The sequence below is a fragment of the Myotis nattereri genome (assembly GCF_964212035.1).
Source record: "Myotis nattereri genome assembly, chromosome: X".
Taxonomy (NCBI): Eukaryota; Metazoa; Chordata; class Mammalia; order Chiroptera; family Vespertilionidae; genus Myotis; species Myotis nattereri.
The window spans coordinates 106313689-106334804 of NC_138078.1; the positions used below are offsets into that span (position 1 = coordinate 106313689).

The 21116-nt window shown below is 37.5% G+C and overlaps 1 protein-coding gene across 2 annotated transcripts in view; it reads left to right on the top strand.

Moving 5' to 3' along the window:
- Positions 1-21116, top strand: part of PLS3 (plastin 3) — an 89363-nt gene that overhangs the window by 57548 nt on the left and 10699 nt on the right. For both annotated transcript variants that reach the window (XM_081081241.1, XM_081081242.1), the window contains exons 4-9: positions 6358-6521; positions 12730-12859; positions 13362-13494; positions 15858-15939; positions 17641-17806; positions 20250-20392. In XM_081081241.1, coding sequence (XP_080937367.1) covers positions 6358-6521; positions 12730-12859; positions 13362-13494; positions 15858-15939; positions 17641-17806; positions 20250-20392 — 818 coding nt within the window. The remainder of the gene's footprint in view (positions 1-6357; positions 6522-12729; positions 12860-13361; positions 13495-15857; positions 15940-17640; positions 17807-20249; positions 20393-21116) is intronic.

The window sequence follows — 21116 nt, forward strand, 5'->3', positions numbered from 1 at the left end:
TGGGAGAGTTAGCTGGCATTGAAAATAATACTTGGTAGAAGAGCATAATGAGGTTTCTTTTCAAACAGAATGCAGATGTGAACCTACATGTGTCACGAAAGAGAGAGGAGGCACACAGAGAGAATCTGTTGTTACAAACAGTTGGTTCCTTCCTGATAATTCAGTAGCCTGCGTGAAAGATGAGCCTTTCTGGTGCCGCATGGGGGCCTCTTAGGGATTATTTTTTAAGTTTAGTAATTTTTCTTTAAAAATCAGAACACTTGCCCTGACTGGTTTGGCTCAGTGGATAGAGCGAAGGCCTGCGGACTGAAGGGTCCCAGATTCGATTCCGGTCAAGGGCATGTACCTTGTTTGCGGGCACATCCCCAGTAGGGGGTGTGCGGGAGGCAGCTGATTGATGTTTCTCTCTCATCAATGTTTCTAGCTCTCTATCCTCTCTTCCTCTCTGTGGAAAATCAGTAAAATATATTTTTTTAAAAATCAGAACACTTGGTCAGTTTATTGAAATTTAGCTCTACTCTCTGTGAGAACTTTGGTCAGTGGGTAGGTGGAGTTTCTTCTTTCCTGCCTCCCATTAAAGTGTACCCATACTGTCCAAATTTTCTGGACCAACGAGTTGAGACATATGCTTACAGAAACATTGAGAATACTCTAGGCGATATAGGTCATATGATAGTATCTACTTTATTGGGTGGTTGACTATATGTTGCTGGAACAGAAGTCTTCAAAATGCAGAACCTGTCTGACCCCATGCCAATGTATAGTTAGTGAAGAAGTGGGAAATGTGTCAGAAAAGGGTTCCAGAGTACTTACACCTTGAATGAGAACATCAAGGATGCCATTATGCCAGGCAGTTGTGATTTTAGTTTTTAGTTGTTAAAACTGTTTTCAGTCTAGGTCTGTGTATTTTGGGTCAGGTTATTATTAAATCTTACGTTTATGTCAAACCCAGAAAAGGAAAAGTTCACCATCAAACTTAGTTCTGAGCTCCTGCTTAATAATGTCACTGATGATGGGAGCTTTCTAAAATGCCACTGTTCTATCTCATTTCCTGCCCTTTCAAAGTACAGCATGTTACATCTCTGATATTGTTTAAGGGTGTGTGTGTGTGTGTGTGTGTGTGTGTGTGTGTGTGTGTGTGTGTTGGCTGGGGATTAGCATAAATTAGCATAAAACTCTTTAAAAATAATTGCACCCAATTTTGTCTTTCAAGTACTTTAGCAGCTGGGATATGTTGTAAAATTAATTGCAAGCTGCCTTTTTAGACTTCCTCTGCCTTCTTATTGAAATTGAAATTGTTTTCTTCAAAAGATGTGATTTAAGAATTCTAGGCACACAGTGCAATATATAGATCATGTATCATAGAAATGTACACTTGAAACCTATATTATTTTATTAACCAATGTCCACAAATAGATTCCATTTTTTAAAAAAAGAATAAAATATGAACAGAAAAAAATGCCTTTGATCACAGGAGGTAGTAAAAGCTAGATATACTGATAAAATAGGTGAAGCTTTTAAAATATGTAAAACTAAATGACACATGTTCAGTGACTCTTCTCCCATCTCAGCAAAGATATAGGGTAGATATTCTAAGTGACTCAAAAGTTTTGCAAGGATTTTAAAGCCACGGTTTCAAGTACAAACCAGGATGTTCTGTCTGATTAATTTCTGTATCTGGTATGTAGCCCAGTGCCTGCCACAGAGTAGGTACTCAATTTGCTCTGGAGGTTTGCTCATGCTAAACAAGTGTCCATTGTCTTTCTTAATACAGTAAAGCAGGTTTCCACATTTAGAACAAGAGAGGTCCTGAACCTGACAACCATAACTGGTTGTCTACTTGGGTACTCCTCAGTGGGTGTGTTCACTTAGAAAACCAAATTACAGATCTGAAGGCTTCTGGGTGGGGACAGGATTAGAACAAAGTAAATGAGATTGAATGTTATTTAAGGGATATTTCTGTCGTTATTGCCATTCAGTCTGGTAGTGCTATTTCTTTTTTGTTTTTTTTGTCATTGTTGTTTAATTTTGTTTTTAAAATGCTCATTAGATTAGAGCATTCTTTTCCTGGTTAATTACTTCGGAATCAATGATTCTACAGAAATCATTTTTTTCCATTGCTTATTATATGCAAGGTACTGTGCTATATATTGGGGTGGGAGGTAAAAAAAAAGATTAAGAAGAATATCAAGGGGTTTGCAATCTAATAGGATTGTCATGAAATGACAATTCTTGTTCCTCCAACCCTCCCCCTTTAAAATGTTCCTGTCAGTTACTAAAGCATCTGTTATTACTACTCTTACTTTGAAATGGAGTTTCCACATGTGGTTATTTTATGTTAGTTATATTTTAGGGTGGCTACTTCCTGGCATCTTTTAATCACATCAGTGAGCTTCTAATTAATGCTCATGAGAGGTTATTTCAGAGGGGGCTCACCCAAGTGGTAGTTCTCCCCTTTGCCTACAACTCTATTGCAAATAAACTGCCAGATAGACTAGACCAGGGGTGGGCAAACTTTTTGACTCGAGGGCCACAATGGGTTCTTAAACTGGACCGGAGGGCCGGAACAAAAGCATGGATGGAGTGTTTGTGTGAACTAATATAAATTCAAAGTAAACATCATTACATAAAAGGGTATGGTCTTTTTTTTCAATAGTTTTATTCATTTCAAATGGGCCGGATTCGGCCCGCGGGCCGTAGTTTGCCCACGGCTGGACTAGACTCTCAGGTAGCTTTGAATTCATTATAGTTCTCCAATATTTATTTTAAAGCATTTCTACCTTCTACTTTTATTATATCTCTGAGAATACAAGGACAGTTAAGTACCTGTTATATGCTAGGTATAAACTGGATATTAAATTAAACTCCGATTATGTCATTTCAAACGTCAGAGGAAAATAGAATACATTTTACAATATTTTCTATCAGAAATTGCTAAAGTGGACAAAGTTTTGATAGTTGCACAGAATAAGCTACTTCCTTCAATAAAGGTGTCAGAAAAAAATGAAGGAAATTTATTTATATAATGAGGTATAGTAATGGTCAGAATATTACTCCATATTTTTTTAATATGTATTATGATTTTATCTCATTAAAAAAGGTATGTGTGGGGGTGTGTGTGAGTGTGGTTTGTGAAGTCCTGCGTGTATTGAATTTAGAGTCAGGGTGTGTTAGAGCTAAAAAGAGACCTTAGAGAGAGAAGACCTGGAGAGAGAAATTGTGTAAGCTAGTAGCCAAGGTGAAATTTGATCCTGTATCACAGCACTCCCTCTGCTGTGTCCTTCCAGCTATGCTATGTATCTCTCACTGTGCCACACTTGCAGTGAGCTCAGTTCTAACTTTTTAAAGAAATGGGAGGAAACACATCAGTATATGCATGGGAGAAAGGTGTATTGAAACCCAAGAATTTCATTCATCAAAGTTGCTAAAATCCTGCCACAGTGCCTTGTGGATTACTTTGTTCTTTTTAGTGACTACAGATGTTGCTGGATTAACTTCTACATATAAACACTTTACTAATAAAGTGTTTGATATATGACCTTTATAAATTCAAATCAAAGAGAGTGAAGATGTGCCCTAGCGTTACCTTGAAAGAAATAAGTGATTTTCAGAAGTGTTGAGTGGTTTGGGGATGATGGGTTTTTTTGTTTATTTGTTTGTTTTTAAAATATTTATTGTTGAAAGTATTACACATGTCCCTTTTTCCCCCATTGACCCCCTCCAGCCCACCCCCTACCCCCTGCCCGGGGATGATGTTTTAAAAGCATAGAGATTTTAACTGATAAATTTAAAATTTTATCATCTATTTTTATGAACATTTGTTTGACTCTGGAGTATACTTCATTAAAACTAAACATAGGCCCGGCTAGCGTGGCTCATTAGTTGAGTGTCAACTGTGAACTAGGAGGTCACGGTTCGATTCCTGGTCAGGGCACATGTCTTGGGTTGTGGGCTCGATCCCCAGTGTAGGCATGCAGGAGGCAGCCGATCAATGCTTCTCTCTCATCGTTGATGTTACTTTCTCTCTCTCCCTCTCTTTTCCTCTCTGAAATCAATAAAAATATTTTTTTAAAAAAACTAAACATCGAATTTTATCAGGGGAAATGGTTTCATAAAGGATATTTAATATTTTAATAATTGGCCAAAAATGGCCAATATGAAGTACACTGAGATAATACTTAGGATAAAGTCCAAACTATGTTTCATGGCCTTTAAGAAGTTTTATGATCAGCTACCTAACTTCATCTCTCACTTTCTCCTTTGCTTACTCTGCTCAAGTCATACTGGATCTTTTCTGTTCCCTAAATAAACTAGACACTCTTCCACATCAGACGTCACATTTGCTGTTTCCTCTTCCCGCAGTCTTTTCCCCCAGATACCCACATGATTTGCTCCCTTACCTCACCTATGTCATCATTCAAATGCAACTTCCTCAAAGTGTTGACCAAAAATGTCTCTAAAAGTTTCTGAATGTCCCCTGGGAAGAGGGAGTAAATTAGCACCCAGTCTAACCCCTTGCTTTATTTTTTCTTCGAAGCACTTACATTACATTATATTTTATAGTCATACCTCATGTTATATTTGCTTATTAGTTGTCATTGGAATGTGAGCTCTTTGACAGCAAGAATTTCTTTCATTGGTTGCAATATCTGCAATCCCAAGAACAGTACCTGGTACAGAGTTTTTAAGTAATGGACCACTAGATTAACTATTCACAAAACATTGTCTTGTCTTGAACAGTGCCATGATCATCTTGGGGCATTTCTCTATTCAGATTGTTTCCTTTTATTATAATAATTCAATATACATGAAAATGACTGGGGAAATAAAGAATAAAAATAAAAAGCATTGTTAAACAGTAGGTATTTGAAATTGCTGGTGAAAGTCCAACTTTCTTTTTTTAAAATTTTGTTTTATTGCTTAAAGTATTACAGAGAGTATTACATATGTCTCCTTCCCCCTACCCCCCCCCCGACATTCCCCCAGCTTCCCCTACCCCCCCCCCCAGTGTCTTGTGTCCATTGGTTATGCTTATATGTATGCATACAAGTCCTTCGGTTGATCTCTTACCCACCTCCCCCAGCCCTCCCCGGCCTTCCCGCTGTAGTTTGACAGTCTATTCGATCCTGCTCTGCCTCTGTATCTATTTTTGCTCATCAGTTTATAATGGTCTTTATTATCCATAAATGAGTGAGATCATGTGGTATTTTTCTTTCATTGATTGGCTTATTTCACTTAGCATAATGCTCTCCAGTTCCATCCATGCTGTTGCAAATGGTAAGAATTCCTTCTTTTTTACAGCAGCATAGTATTCCATCGTGTAGATGTACCACAGTTTTCTAATCCATTCATCTGCTGATGGGCACTTAGGCTGTTTCCAGATTTTAGCTATGGTAAATTGTGCTGCTATGAACATAGGGATGCATATATCCTTTCTGACTGGTGTTTCTGATTTCTTGGGATATATTCCTAGAAGTGGGATCACTGTATCAAATGGGAGTTCCATTTTTAACTTTTTGAGGAAACTCCATACTGTCTTCCATAGTGGCTGCCCAACTTTCTTTACTAAAAAAAAAAAAAAAAAAAAAAAAAAATGCTCAAGTGATCACAAACCTCAGTACATTAGCACTCTCCTTTTAAATAAACTTTTGGTCATTGATCAGTTTTTGTGGGTTTTTCTTTTTCATTTAACAGTTTCAGATTAAGCATCATCAGTACTGAGATATATACTCTGCTAAAACTCTAGTAGCACACACAAAAAAAGTTATTTATAGAGTCATGGTAGGCACTTGCATTACTCAGAGCGGCAATTATTTTTATGAACTTTATATTTGTGTTGGACTAATGTTTATTTACATTAATTTAAGAAATTGGCACTGAAAATGGTAACTTAATTTGAGGTGTGATTTGTAATATAAACAGCATTAACTCATAAAACTATTCTATTAGACTAATGGAAGAAGAAGGAAAACACCCAAATAGCTACAATAAAAATTATTTTATACCATGTCAGTGTTTTATTGGTGTACAATGTATTCTTTTAATAAGTTCTATTAACTTCATTATTTAATTCTGATTTTATTAAGCAACTGTGCTTTCTTAATATTTGGGTTGCTATTTTAATAAGCAAAGCTACTTATACACTGTTTAATATACAGGATACATGATGTAAAACCCTAATCTTTCTATTAAAATTTGCTTTTCCCTTTCAAACAACCGTAGGTACTAAACAGTATGAAAGAAAAAATTGTATTTAGGCAAGTTCATAAACTGAGCCTCAAATGGAGAAAAATAATAGGTTTACTTCTTTCTTCTAAAAGTTTTTTCCTATTTTGTTTGCTCTTCCTTTTTATAAAGATCTCAACAGCAATGGATTCATTTGTGACTATGAACTTCACGAGCTTTTCAAGGAAGCTAATATGCCATTACCGGGATATAAAGTGAGAGAAATTATTCAAAAACTCATGCTGGATGGTGACAGAAATAAAGATGGAAAGATAAGTTTTGACGAATTTGTTTATGTAAGTATGAAATGAAAATCCACCATTTTTACAACTGATTGTTCCTTTGTCTAGTGCAGTGGTCGGCAAACTCATTAGTCAACAGAGCCAAATATCAACAGTACAACGATTGAAATATTTTTTGAGAGCCAAATTTTTTTAAACTTAAACTATATAGGTAGGTACATTGTTATTAGCTTAATTAGTGTACTCCTAAGCTGGCCTTTGCTAAAAACGTCCTCAATCTGATTGAGGCACGTTCACTGAGGTCGACCCCTTCCAACCCTCCCATCCACACTCGTCTTGTATACTTGTTTCAGATAGATCAGTGTGGATGGGAGAGTTGGAAGGGGTCGACCTCAGTGAACGTACCTCAAAACAATGTACCTCCCCCGCGCCACCTCTCCCACCGCCCGACCGACCCACACCCCCCACTTCTTCTAATGCCTCTTCAAAATAGACTCCCCCAGGCCGAAAACCGACTTCTGCGCATGGGCCACGAAGTCTCAATTGCACTGTACGTGCGCGCCCGCACGTGGTATTTTGTGGAAGAGTCACACTCAAGGGGCCAAAGAGCCGCATGTGGCTCTCGAGCCGCGGTTTGCCGACCACTGGTCTAGTGGAATTATGGAGTCATAAGTACCATCTTGCTAAGTTCCTAGATATATTGTATTAGTGCTGGTGTAACTAATGAAATTTCTCTCATCCTAGCCACTAAATTTAGTTAGCTCTTTTAGCCATTAAATATCTTAACAAAAGAATTGAGAAAACGGGCACTGACAAAGATATAACATACTGCTCACTTTGTAAAGTGAACAGTCCCTTTTAGGGCTTCATTAGAGGGCATTTTCCAAGGTGCTAAATGACATCCTTGAAGTCCTCTTTCTCTCTCCCTCAGTGAACAGTGTGCTCCTAAATTTTAATAATACACCCTGACTCACAGTCTTGGAAGTTTCCTGAGTTGAACATTCTGATTAAAAAGATGTTTGCTACTCTTGCAGTAGTATTTAGCCGTACCATTTTCTCTAGGATGATAATTTTAACAATTAAAAGTTAGAAGCATGTCTTTTCAGTTCATTGGAAGAGGCATTTAAAATTCTTGTGTTCTTCTCTAGTATCATAAAATAATATTCAGTGTTAGGACTTGGTTTCTTAATTTTTTGACCCCCAAGCACCTGGTTTATTGTTCTGTACTCGGTGCTTGGAGAGTGTATGTGTAGCACTCACTGTTGATTTTAGCTGCTAGCGAGTGAGGTCTAGATTTTCTGGACATAGGCTATTTTTCAATCCGTATTCATTGACAAAGTATTTGAGATATATGTTAAAGAATAAATGTTACCTCTTCCCTCAATTAAGGACACCCTTAAGAATATAGTCAATAATATTGTAATAGTTATGTCTGGTGCCAGGTGGGTACATGAATTATCAGGGGATCACTTTGTAAATTATATAATTGTCTGATCACTATACTGTACATCTGAAACTATAATATAAAATAATATTGAATGTCTAAAGAAAACACTCTTAAGATTTTTATTTATTTATTATTAATTTAAGACCAAGTTTGACTAGATCTAATTAGACATTCTTTGCAGTATTTGCAAATAGCTAAGCAGTGCCAAATATTTATCACAAATTTCCTAGCACTCCTAGCCTCTTTTTTTCTTTTTGCCCCAAGACACCTGAAATGACAACATATACCCATCAGTAACCACAGCAACTAAAATTCTGATATGTTCTCTCCAATTAGAATTATCCCCTTTTAAATGCACCAAAAGAGTTCAAGAAGCAAGTTGACTAAGGAATGATGTCTACTTAGCTGATGGCATTTTGGGGAGGAGGGTTGTTATTGTTTTAAAAATGCAAACATGTTTCATAATTAAAATGATATAGTTCTTACCACCTTTTTTTGAAATACTGATTTCCTCCCCACAGTTTTTGTCTCCAGTTATTGCCAAAGCCTTTTGTTTTGAGTTCTGTGTCCAATAGTAAGTGGCAGTTGACTTGCAATATGAGCACTTGCATGTCCTCTGCTGTATAACTTGCTCACCTTGTAACTGCATGTTTTATTGTGAATTTAAAGCAGCTTAGAGCAGTTGTTAACTGTGATTGGGGTTTTTTAAATATAACTTGCTGTTCAGAATTTTTGAATCTAGAAAGAACAGACTTAAGTCATTAAGATTTGCAGTGTGCGGGTATTGTTAACGATAAAGTTATGAACATGTCTTTGAGAAAAATTGTCTTGGGGAAACAATTTTGTTCATTTTGAAACGTTGCAGATTTTGCACAGCTATTTTTGGCCTTTATGTGAATATACCTTAGTATATTCTTTAAAAGTTACATGCCTAATAATTTTGGCATCACCAGGGAATTTTTAAAGTAAAATATTAATAAGGACATTTTCACTTAAAATGTACATTTTAGAATAGGAAGGAATCGATACGTTTATACTCCATTTTACAAATTAAAAAAAAACCAAAACAAACAAACCTGGGTTCCTGAAAAAGGAAGTGACTTACCCAACTTTACAAAGGGGATTAATGGCTTTTTTCAGTTATCTTCCTTCTATTCAAGAAATTTGAAATATGAAGGACAATAAAAATAACCTCCCTAAAGTTTCAGAATGACAACACCATGACTGTACTGAAAGTAATGGGCGTTTAACCAGATGTCTGTTCACTCCCATGTGCTTTGTCATCAATGAAATGGCTTACAAACTGCCCTATGGGTAGATCTCAGTTATCTGAGAAAGAGGAAGTTATACCTATCAGGTATTAACATAAGCAAATAGAAATGAACTTGTTGATGCATGTTAGCATTTTGTTTTTCATTTAAATTGCTGTTGTTACTAGGTTTAGGCCTACAACAAATCCCCCCCCCCCCCCATGTAAACCTGCTACTTTGAAAACAAGCCTCTAACCCTGGAAGCCAATCAATATACAGTATATATATTTGGTAATTCTTTCTGAAATATTTCCTTTTTAAATTCTATGCCTCTGGATTTTTTGGGGGGCGGGCGAGTGGCCACTAATTCTGTGCTGAGCTAGAAAGGAGGTGGGACTTTTGAAAGGAATAAGAAACATATATATTCCATAAAAGAGACTGGAAAAGATGTATAGATTGAGAGTGAGCTGTGCACACCAGGAGTTTGTTCACACCCGATAAAGCAAGTCCTTCCTCTTGGAGGGAAAACAGTGAGCTCATTAGTATCACAATGGGCAGCTTTGAAAATATTCATTGAGAAGTCTCCAGCACAGTAGTTGGCCTTGTGTTATCTCTGATTTCAGAGATTCTTGTTAAACCAAGGCTTATACTCAAATAGCTTTGTCATCCACTGGAGCAATTTCTTTTCTAAAGTCACAAACAAAATGCAAATTCTCGAGTTGTGAATCAGTTTAATAGATGCATAAATCTTTAATTATCTTTTATCTTTTGATTTTTTTAAATCTAAAGAACAGAGAAAATAATATAAAACTGAAAATGTGAGCTTGGCTGTAATAGTTTTTTAAAAATATTTAGAAAATGAAGGTTATGTAACTTCTAAAACAATTAAAAATTAACTAATTTAATTGCAAGTTTGAATGTCATTCCTGAGCATCAGGAGTTTAGAACTATTCAGTAATTGCATCACAATATTGTACAGCATTTTTATTATTACTACTATTTGTTTCATTTCTCTTTTCCATGGTGTATATAAATTTAGATTTTTTTCCAGCTGAAATTGTGATCATGGCAACAACCTAATTTTTAGAAGAAAATGATCCTTGAAGCAAAAACATTTGTAATAAGAAAAATAATTTTTCATAAATCATTCTGTGGCAGTAACATTTTGGATATTTTTTGTCATTCCAGTGATTGATGATATGTCAGTCATGAGGAAACTTACACATTTTAGATTTTAATTTATTGGACAATGTTTTACTAAATGAAGTAGAGTTCAGAATGAGGTAGAATAGTGAATATTGTTTTTTCACTGAGCTGATATATAATTATTGAAGGAGGAGATACGGGGACAAAATGCATCACAGTTAAGATTGCTACATTCCCAGGTAACCGTTTTATTGTATAATCTTGGCTTAGAAGTTAAAGGTAAATTGGATCAAATTAAAGTTAAATGGAAAAAATCAGTATAAGTAAAAATAATTTTAATAATTTGAAAATTACCCAGAATGCATGAGTTAGGTTCACACTACAGGAATCAAGGAGTCAAGGAATCCAGAGAGAAAGGAGAGTGATTTCGCTGGCTGTGTGCAGTATTTAGAGTAGTTAGTGTGCATGTGGGTGTCTATGTCTACCCCCATACACACACACACACACACACACTCACACACACACATGCATCTATTCTAAAATTCTACCTCTGAAATTACAGGTATAGCACAAAATCCCAGCTATAGAAATTGAGTAAGCTTGATATTGTAAAACTTACTGCTTACTATTTTCCTATATAAAATTGGGTTTATAAGTCCAAGGAAAGTAGGATTTAAGAAAGATAACAGGCCCTGGCTGGGCAGCTCAGTTGGTTGGGCATCATCCCACGCACTGAAAGATTCCTGGTCAGGACACATGTCCAAGTTGCAGGCTCAATCCCCGGTAGGAGGCAGTTGATTGATGTTCTACTCTCACATAGATGTTTCCCTCTCCTTCTCCCTCTCTCTCTCTAAAAATCAATAAAAAATTGTAAAAAACAAAACAAAACAAAAACACCCAAAATTCTTTAAAAACAAAGAAAAAGAAAGGTAACAAGAAAAGATGACTTTGTGATAGGGCCGCTGACAACACCAACAGCAACTTTTCTACCAGTTATAAAAAGTCACTCTCTAGGTGGATTAATCACAAAAAGGTGCCCCGCCCCCCCCCCCCCAGACCTTTTCATATTTAGAAAAGGTACTCCTGCTTTCTGCCTTACACAGTCTAGTGCAGGACATCAAGTAGGCCTGGCTAGTGGAGCATGGGCTGGATTTCAGCTTCTTCTCATGCTCGCTCTCCCAGATACAACCTGGATTGACCCTGTTCTATGAATTTCAAACGTAGGCTGCACTTCCTGAGATGAGTGTGTGTGTGAGAGAGAGAGAGTATGTACTTGTCCGTAATGCTAAAGGCCTTTGAGTTACTTTCTATTTGTTCAGTAACCTTTTCATTAGGACCTTATGTTTCTTTTGATAAGTGCACTTATGTGTTCTAAACACCTTTTAAAGAAATTTTTATGGAGATGCCACATCTTGTTCTTGTTTTACTGGCAGTGACTAATTTAGCCATGCACATTGGTAGATCAGGAACAAATTCAGAGTTAGGTCAATTTCAGTATTTAAGGAATATATAGACAGTCCTTTAAATTGTCCATTCATTCAGCCAAGTAGGCTGTGACATTTGCTTTGCTACAGCCTGCTCTTGGGCAATTAGAATTTGCAAGTTAATTTAGTTAGCCATGTCCCTTGTTGTGCAGAGACTCTGGACTTCCTAAATGTACAAACAAGACAATCACTGAAAAGCCTCTTGTCTGTGTTTATTCACAATAGTCATATATTGCTGCCAACTAATCACATTTTTCACCTTATTGTTCTATACATTTTGATTGAACAAACTCCTACTGAGCTACCCTATTACACCAAAAATCGGTTTTTTGGTTGAGTCATAAATTTTCATCTTTCTTTGCACTAAGAATTGTGGTTAAAGAAGCGGGGATCCTTTAACCTCTTCTCTCCAGGAAAAGAGCAAAGCCTCCCTTGTTCATAGAACATGAACAGGTTTCCCTACACCTTTGTCGCACACTAGTTTTCAGCTTGAAGTGGATTCACTGCATGTGGCACTTAATGTTTTGACAAGTGTGTGCCGTTTCCTTTCTGGTGCTTCGTTTTCAGTAGCAGTGTTGTAGTACTCGGTTACCATTTAAAAACCCAAGTCTGGCCCTGGCCAGTGCGGCTAAGTTGGTTCGAGCATTATCCCAGGCATGTACACTGAAAGGTGGCGGAATTGTGCACATGCTTGGGTTTCTGGTTCAATCCAGTTTCGGGGCGCATATGGGAGGCAACCAATCAATGTTTCTCTCTCCCCCCCCCCCCTCTCTGCCTCCCTCTAAAACCCTTTTTTTATATTGACGCTCAGTTCTCCTTTTTTAGCGCTCATCTATGGGGGAAAATTTAAGTGATCAGCGTATAGAAGAAGTTAACTATGCTTATTGTTCTGCCTGATATAAAATTGTGAATTGACAACATATTTCAATTAATAGATTTTCCAAGAGGTGAAAAGCAGTGATATTGCTAAAACCTTTCGCAAAGCCATCAACCGGAAAGAAGGGATTTGCGCTCTGGGAGGAACGTCAGAGCTCTCCAGTGAAGGAACACAGCATTCCTACTCAGGTAACAGTTTCACGTGCAGTAAGTTAACACAATGAACTCAGTAGGGTGCATGCTACAAGGTCAAGGAGGGTCTCTAGAACAACATTGCCTCCTAATTAAGAATACAGGAGTCCTTTGCGACATATATTTGGACTTGGCGACTAATACTTGCTGTAAAGGCATTACAAGTATTGTATGGCTTTGTTCGCTTGCAAGAGATATGATACAATATGTGTAATGACAAGCTTCATTATGGTAGAGCTCTATAGTAATATAAAAATGTACAACATTTTTGTAACTAAATTCTCTAAGAATCAATTAACTCTGCTCTGGTTTTTGTTGCTGTTGGTTTTATAATTCCTAATAGCCACTGGGTTGCATTCAAATGTCTGGGTTTCCAAAGCCGATGACCACATGTGTGTGACACATTCACGTTCGGCATTACTGAACAACTCTTTTAGGCCTTAAAGCCATATTTAACACAGAGTATGAACTAACTTCTTGTTATTCAACATAATTTTAGAGGAAGAAAAATATGCTTTTGTTAACTGGATAAACAAAGCTTTGGAAAATGATCCTGATTGCCGACATGTTATACCAATGAACCCAAATACCGATGACCTGTTCAAAGCTGTTGGTGATGGAATTGTGCTTTGGTAAGATGTTGGCTTATTTTATACCCAAGTTTCCAAAGATAGTGTTCCAGCTTCATCTTGGGAAATAGTTAGAATTGAAAATTGTACTGGTTCTGCCCATGTCATTTCATCTCTAGGTCTGTCCATAAAAGTACCACCAAAACAGGGAATCTAAAACTCAGCCATTTAGACTGGGAGCCTCTTTATAGGGAAGCTCTCAGCTTCAGATTTCTTGTCATCATTGAGCAGGTAGAGCATTATAACTTTGTTGAACTTAAGTATGCCAGTAATTTTTTATTCTAAAGTACCATTGCTTCCAAAAGAAACAAAAAAGCTACAATTCAGCCCTAGCCGGTTTGTCTCAGTGGATAGAGCATTGGCCTGCAGACTGAAGGATCCCATATTCGATTCCAGCCAAAAGCACATGCCTGAGTTGTGTGCTCAATCCCCAGTAGGAGGGTGTGCAGGAGGCAGCCCATCAGTGTTGCTCTCTCATCACTGATGTTTCTATCTCTCTTTCCCTCTCCCTTCCTCTCTGAAATCAAGAAAATTTAACAAATAAAAAGCTACACTTCAATTCTCACTCTCCAATTACTTATTTTTGAAAAATTCATTTCTCACTGCTGCTACCCCAGAGCCAACAGTATCTTGGCAGAAATGACATAAGATTATCAACACTTTGTCAGTTGATGCGCCTATTTATAAAGGCTGTGTAGCACGGGAGTTAAAAGCATACCCTATAATCAGCCTGCCTGGGTTCGTATTCAGTCTCTGCCATTCAGTAGCTATGCAACTGTAATCAAGATTCCAGCCCATTTGCATTTCACTTTCCATCTGTTATGATTTCTATATTATACTTTCCTCACAGGGCTGTTGTGAGCATTAAGTAAATGACTACTTACATATAGAGTGCTTAGAACAGTGGATATATTTTCTATGATAGTATACAGTAATAAAATTCCTTTTTGTAATAAAGGTCTCGGGTTCAATTCCCAGTCAAGGGCATAGTACCTGGGTTGCAGGTGCAATCCCCAGCCCCCAATCTGGCAGTGAGCCAGAGGCAATCAGTTAATGTGTCTCTCTCACAATGTGTGTCTCACATGGAAGCTCTTCTCTTTCTTCTCTCTCTCTCTCTCTCTCCCTCTCTCTCTCCCAACCTTCTTTCCACTCTCTCTGAAAATCAATGGAAAAAATGTCCTTGGAGGAGGATTTTAAAAAGTAAATAAAATGTAAGATATCCCCTATTTTGTCACTTATGGATACTAAAGAAATAGCTCCCCATGTGTTTTAATAGAGAGAAATAATATGGTACTATTTAGTCAATATTTAAATTTTGCATGGAAAGTAGCATCAGTTTTCTTATGCAGAAAAACATGTTTTAGGGCAATATTATAAACACCTAAAGTTTTAGAGTCTAACTCAAAATTTTACCAAATGAGATTCTTCCTAATAAGTTACAGATTCTAGCCTAATTAACACAACCTTTCTTTCTCTCACCACTGTATTACATGCATCAAATACAGTGTGCTGAGCTCATCATTTAAGCACTCAATAATTATTTGGTGAATGAAAGAATTTCATGCTCACCTAATTTTACCTCTTTGTGAATAAATGGCATTTTTAATTGCAAATTATATAATTTAGAAGAGACTCAATTTCTATGTGGGATTTTATCCGTTTTTTTAAAAAATATATTTTATTGATTTTTTACAGAGAGGAAGGGAGAGAGATAGAGAGTTAGAAACATCGATGGGAGAGAAACATCGATCAGCCGCCTCCTGCACATCTCCCACTGGGGATGTGCCCGCAACCCAGGTACATGCCCTTGACCGGAATCGAACCTGGGACCTTTCAGTCCTCAGGCCGACGCTCTATCCACTGAGCCAAACGGTTTCGGCGGGATTTTATCAGTTTTTAACATTTATTCAATAAAGTTTTTTTCAATATCCAAGGTATTCATTTTTATAAAAGAATGTGGAAAATACAAAAATAAAATAAAATGAGAAAATAGGCCCCAATCCCCAACTCAGAAGTACCCAACTAATGTAAACATTTTGGTCTTTTTTTTAATTTGCATTGTTTGTAGTTTTTTTTTATGATAAACATGATAAAAGTCATATATTGCATTTATTTTTTTCAGATTACAAGAGAGCTATAATAAGCTTTAAATATTTCTTTTTAAAACATATACTTTTTATTGTTGATAGTATTACAGATAAGCCTTAAAATATTTCTGGATATTTACAAACTCTTTAAAATAAATCAACTCTGTATCATAGAATTGTACACTTGAAACCTATATTATTTTATTAACCAGTGTCACCCCAATACATTCAATAAAAGAAAGAAAAAATAAGTCAATTCATTTTTTAATTTTGTTTCAGTAAAATGATCAACCTTTCAGTTCCTGATACAATTGATGAAAGAGCAATCAACAAGAAGAAACTTACACCCTTCATCATTCAGGTATGCATTATTCTCCCCTCTGTCTTCTATGAAACTACAATTTAAGGATTTGTTCTACAGACCATAGGCTCTGTACTTGTATCTTCTCATTTAATTCTTACAACTCTGAGTTTAGGATTGTTATCCAGATTTTACAGAGAACAGAACTGGAACTCAGAAGTGTTTCTGAACTTTTCCGAAATTAATGTTAGAACTGAGGTTCCAACCCAGTTCTAATTCCAAGGCATATGTTTTTTCATTACATATTGTGGTTCAAATATGCAGAAATAAGCAAACATATAGGGTAGGGCAAAAGTATGTTTACAGTTGTTTGTATGGAAAATAGTAATATATATATATATATATATATATATATATATATATATATATATATATGCCTAAGTGACCGTTGCAACCAAAACAACCGAACGGACGACCGACCGAACAGGTTGTGTGGGGCGACCAGGACGGCAGGGTGGCTAGGCAGGGGGGTTAGTGAGGGACAACCAAACGACTGAGCAGCAGGCTGCATGTGGTGACCAGAGTGGCGGGGGGGCAGTTGGGGGCAACCAGGCTGGCAGGGGGGGCAGTAAGAGGAAACCAAGCCAGCGGGGGCGGCAGTTAGGGGGACCAGGCAGGCAGGTGAGCAGTTAGGAGCCAGTGGTCCTGGATTATGAGAGGGATGTCCGACTACCAGTTTAGGCCCAATCCCCAGGATCGGACATCCCCCAAGCAGTCCCTGATTGGAGAGGGTGCAGGCTGGGCTGAGGGGACCCTCATCCCCTGCACAAATTTTGTGCACCAGGCCTCTAGTCTATATAGTAAAAGCCTAAGTGACCATTATGTTGGAACAACCAGAACGACTGGTCACTATGATGCACACTGACCACCAGGGGGCAGCTCCTGCATTGAGCATCTGCCCCCTGGTGGTCAGTGTGTTCCCACTGGGAGCGCCACTCAGTCGGAAACCAGGCTCATGGCTGGCGAGTGCAGGGGCAGTGGCAGGAGCCTCTCCCGCCTCCGCTGCAGCGCTAAGGAGCAGCAGCTGAGTGGTAAGGAGCGAGGGGTACTGGACTGCGAGAGGGTGCAGGCCAGGCTGAGGGACGCTCTCCCCCCTCCCCGAGTGCATGAATTTCATGCAACAGGCCTCTAGTTATTAAATAATAATACAAGAATAAACTCTATTTAGGTATTCACAACTGTAAACCTACTTTTGCCACACCCTGTATTTAAGCTCTTAATTGGCATATTTAAGGAATGGAGCATTTTTCTCTTCCATTAAGTAGGTAGTAGACAGATAGCAAAATTTCCTCAGGCAAGAACACCTCTTCAGATGTGGGTATTGAGAACTTCAAGAACTCTTTCAGCTATATGTAATAGACCTCTCATTAGACATTTTTAGAGATACAACACTTAATCTACATGGATATACTTACTTTAGTAACTTAGCCTTTTCCTTTAGTATTTCCAAAGGGATCAAATAAAAATACCAAGTTAACTTCCCATGGAATTCTGGAAAAGACAATAGCAATAAGGCTGAAATTTGTTTTAGCTATGCTTTTAATACTACTGTCTGGAATTTGTTTCCTGTGGATCATGTGTGGCTGAAACTAATACAGGGTTTTAATTTCCTGGTTGAGTATTGTTTTCAGTGAAGGGAGAAATAGACTCTTAAAAAATGTAAAGGTCAAGAATCAAGTGTGTAAATTGGCTTTCTTGCAGGAAAACTTGAACTTGGCACTGAACTCCGCTTCTGCCATTGGGTGTCACGTTGTGAACATTGGTGCAGAGGATTTGCGGGCTGGGAAACCTCATCTAGTTTTGGGACTGCTTTGGCAAATCATTAAGATCGGTTTGTTTGCTGACATTGAATTAAGCAGGAATGAAGGTAATGGAACACAATCATTATTTTGGTTATTTTTTTTCTAACCATGCAGACTGTCATACTGTCTGTCTTGAGGTGATTAGATGATAGGATTAACAAGGTAATGCTATAAAGTTATTCAGGAAAATAGCCTACTTATAACTTCCTTCTTTAGTAATAATTAACATTTGCCTGGCACTTTAGAATTCATTTTTCAATAAAGACACAAAGCACAGAATTTAAGGAACTTTCCAAGATCCCCAGACTTGATATCTATTCTTTTCTGCTTTGTCCACACAAACCCCACCCCTTCATCACCCTCAGCTCTACCACTGTGCACCATCTCCTATTATTTTTTATTCTTTTTATATTGTATCATAGGCTTAGACCTCTTAAAAATATTCTGACCTGCCCTTGATGGTCTCCTGTTTCCCAAACCAGCAGAAACATTGTCCTTCTTACAGCATAGGTTTTTAAATCACATCACGCAGTTGTAAGAATATATAAGTGTGTGCAATACGCTTGTGATGGAGTCTAAGGAAGTACTACATTATTCTCTCCCTATAAAGTTTAAAATAGTAAGCACCACTGCAAATATTCATATTTTATTCCAGAAATCACCATTTCAACCCTCAGTTACTTTTGGGGAAGAATATATATTTGGGGTTCTCAGTATTTCAAGGGCTCATAATGTTTATCAAGAATCTTATTTTGCACATTTTTATCCATTACAAGACTTGCACTTTAAGAATTTATTGTACTTTCAGTCCACTCACATGTACCTATATTTGAACAAATACAGTTTCTGTCATTGCTGGCCATCTTCGCAATGGTGTTTGTCTAGTTAAAGGAGTCAAGGTCCATTGAAAAAGGAAAAGGAGACAACAAAATAAAATTATATTGGCTCATGTAATAAATCAAGTGATTTATCTTTGACAAGGTCTTAGGTGCATAGATGTCAGGCTGTTTGATCCTTTCTAGCCTTTGACTTTGCAGAGATGGGGAGCAGCAGGAGGGGTTCTGTACAAATGATCATGCAGCCTCTTTCCTTGCTTAAATGTCTCAGTGCCAAAATGACATGGCATGAAGCGAAGCCCATGAAAAATGAAATTTGCCTTATAGGTCTGGCTTAGACCATTTCGGAAATCAGGCACTTTCAGTCTTGTTCAATATAAATCTCTTTTATTTAATGGGAATTAATTATTGCATAAGGATTACACAACTTCTTCATAAAACAATGCTTGAATTTAGACAGTTCTCTATGCCAGCAGTTTTCTACCAGTGTGCTGCGAGAGGCACACGGGTGTGCCACAATAATTTTTTTAAAATATGTTTTATTGATTTTTTACAGAGAGGAAGGGAGAGGGATAGAGAGTCAGAAACATCGATGAGAGAGAAAAATTGATCAGCTGTCTCCTGCACACTCCCTACTGGGGATGTGCCCGCAACCAAGGTACATGTCCTTGACCGGAATCGAACCTGGGATCCTTGAGTCCACAGGCTGAGGTTCTATCCACTGAGCCAAACCGGTTAGGGCAAGAATTTTTAAAACTATTTAGTCAGGGGCACTGGCCTCTTTTCCCTTAGATTGTCAAATAAAATGACAATGGCCAACGTAACAATAGCCATCAGGTGTGAATGGATCAAAATTATACCTTATTTTTGGTCATATCAGCAAAAAAATATAGTTTTTGGTGTGCTGCTGAATTTTAGTAATTAGTTTATGTGTGCCAGGAGATTAAAAAAGGTTGAAAATCACTGCTCTATGCAAACATCCAAGCTCTACTTATTTTCTGTAGAAATATTTACACACACACACACAAACCCCTCTGCTTCTTCCACACTTGATGGAAGAAGCTCAAAACTCAGGCTGGCAGAAAATCAACAACTTTAGTGCTGACATCAATTTAACAACAAAAACTATTGAGCCGCCTTTACATGTTAGGTGCTATGGAAAATGGAAAGTTGAATTGTATTCCATTAAAAATAGGTTTAACTCTTCAAGAGTTAATTAATTATACTTAAATGTAAATACCATAATGTTTGTATGTTCCTTTAAATAAAAAGTTAGGTGAAAGGCTCCACTATTTTAAACATCATCCCCCAAATCTGTAATTTTAATATTATTAAACAAGGACAATTTATGTTAATATGTGATATAAAGTGAACATGCTCATCTTAAAAGCTTTAATTTACTTGGTATTTTGAATACGAAGAATAATAAAAAAGGAAAAAACTAATACTGTATATTTGTGTGTATTCTCATAAGACAATGTCTTTATCTGTCTCATAATTATCTACTTATATATTTCTCTTTTATTAGACTCTGAGTACCTGGAAACCAGGAAGTAGATCATGCTGGTTTTTGCATCTTTATTATTTAACAGTGTCAAAAGACTGAATGAACTTATAATTACCATTATCGTTATAACATATGGGTCATGGCTTTGTATTGTTTTTCTTGTAGCCTTGGCTGCTTTACTTAGAGATGGTGAGACTTTAGAGGAGCTTATGAAATTGTCTCCAGAAGAGCTTCTACTTAGATGGGCAAACTTTCATTTGGAAAACTCAGGCTGGCAGAAAATCAACAACTTTAGTGCTGACATCAAGGTAATTGTAACTGTGCAAATAACCATAACACTTTGGGGGGCTGTAGGGACTTGAGAGATTTCACCCCAGCTTAACAGAGGGAAAATCCTACCAGTTTCTCACCGAGCCTTGTTGCCTCTTGACCCCATGGTAGATTTCAATAGAGAGGTGGAGCTAAATAAGGAGCATGGGCACCAAGTCTAGCTTCCATTTTGTGGAAAAAAGGAAAAGTATTATAGTCCTAGCATTTTATATTCTGCTTACTGTTACACATGGAGTATAAAAGGATGGGCCATAACTGTTCTATTCCTAACTGCCTTTCCCAGGCCTCAGTGTACCTATTAGGAAAGACATAGAAGAGAGAGAGGACCTCAAAATTCCCTTTCCCCTTTCTTATATGCCTCCTCTCCTGTCATGTGCTCCTACCTTTAGACATTGAGTTCTTGAGAGTACTGATGAGCTCTTATATAAGTCTGGCTCCTACTTCAGCCCCTGCCCCAGTGCCCTCCTACTAAGTCCACCTCTGACACAACACCTGGCATATAAAAGGCCCGCAAAGATTCCTTGTGTTGAATCGAATTCTAGGGCTCACTGCTCCACATAAACAGTAGGGAAAACTAGCAAGTGAAGGAAGACATCGGTAGCATTCATTTGCAGCACGGTGCCCTTGGCTACTCAAGGAGAGAGAACCAAAATTGTCATAGCAAATATCATGAAGTTCTCATTAACTGACTGGACTGTCTCC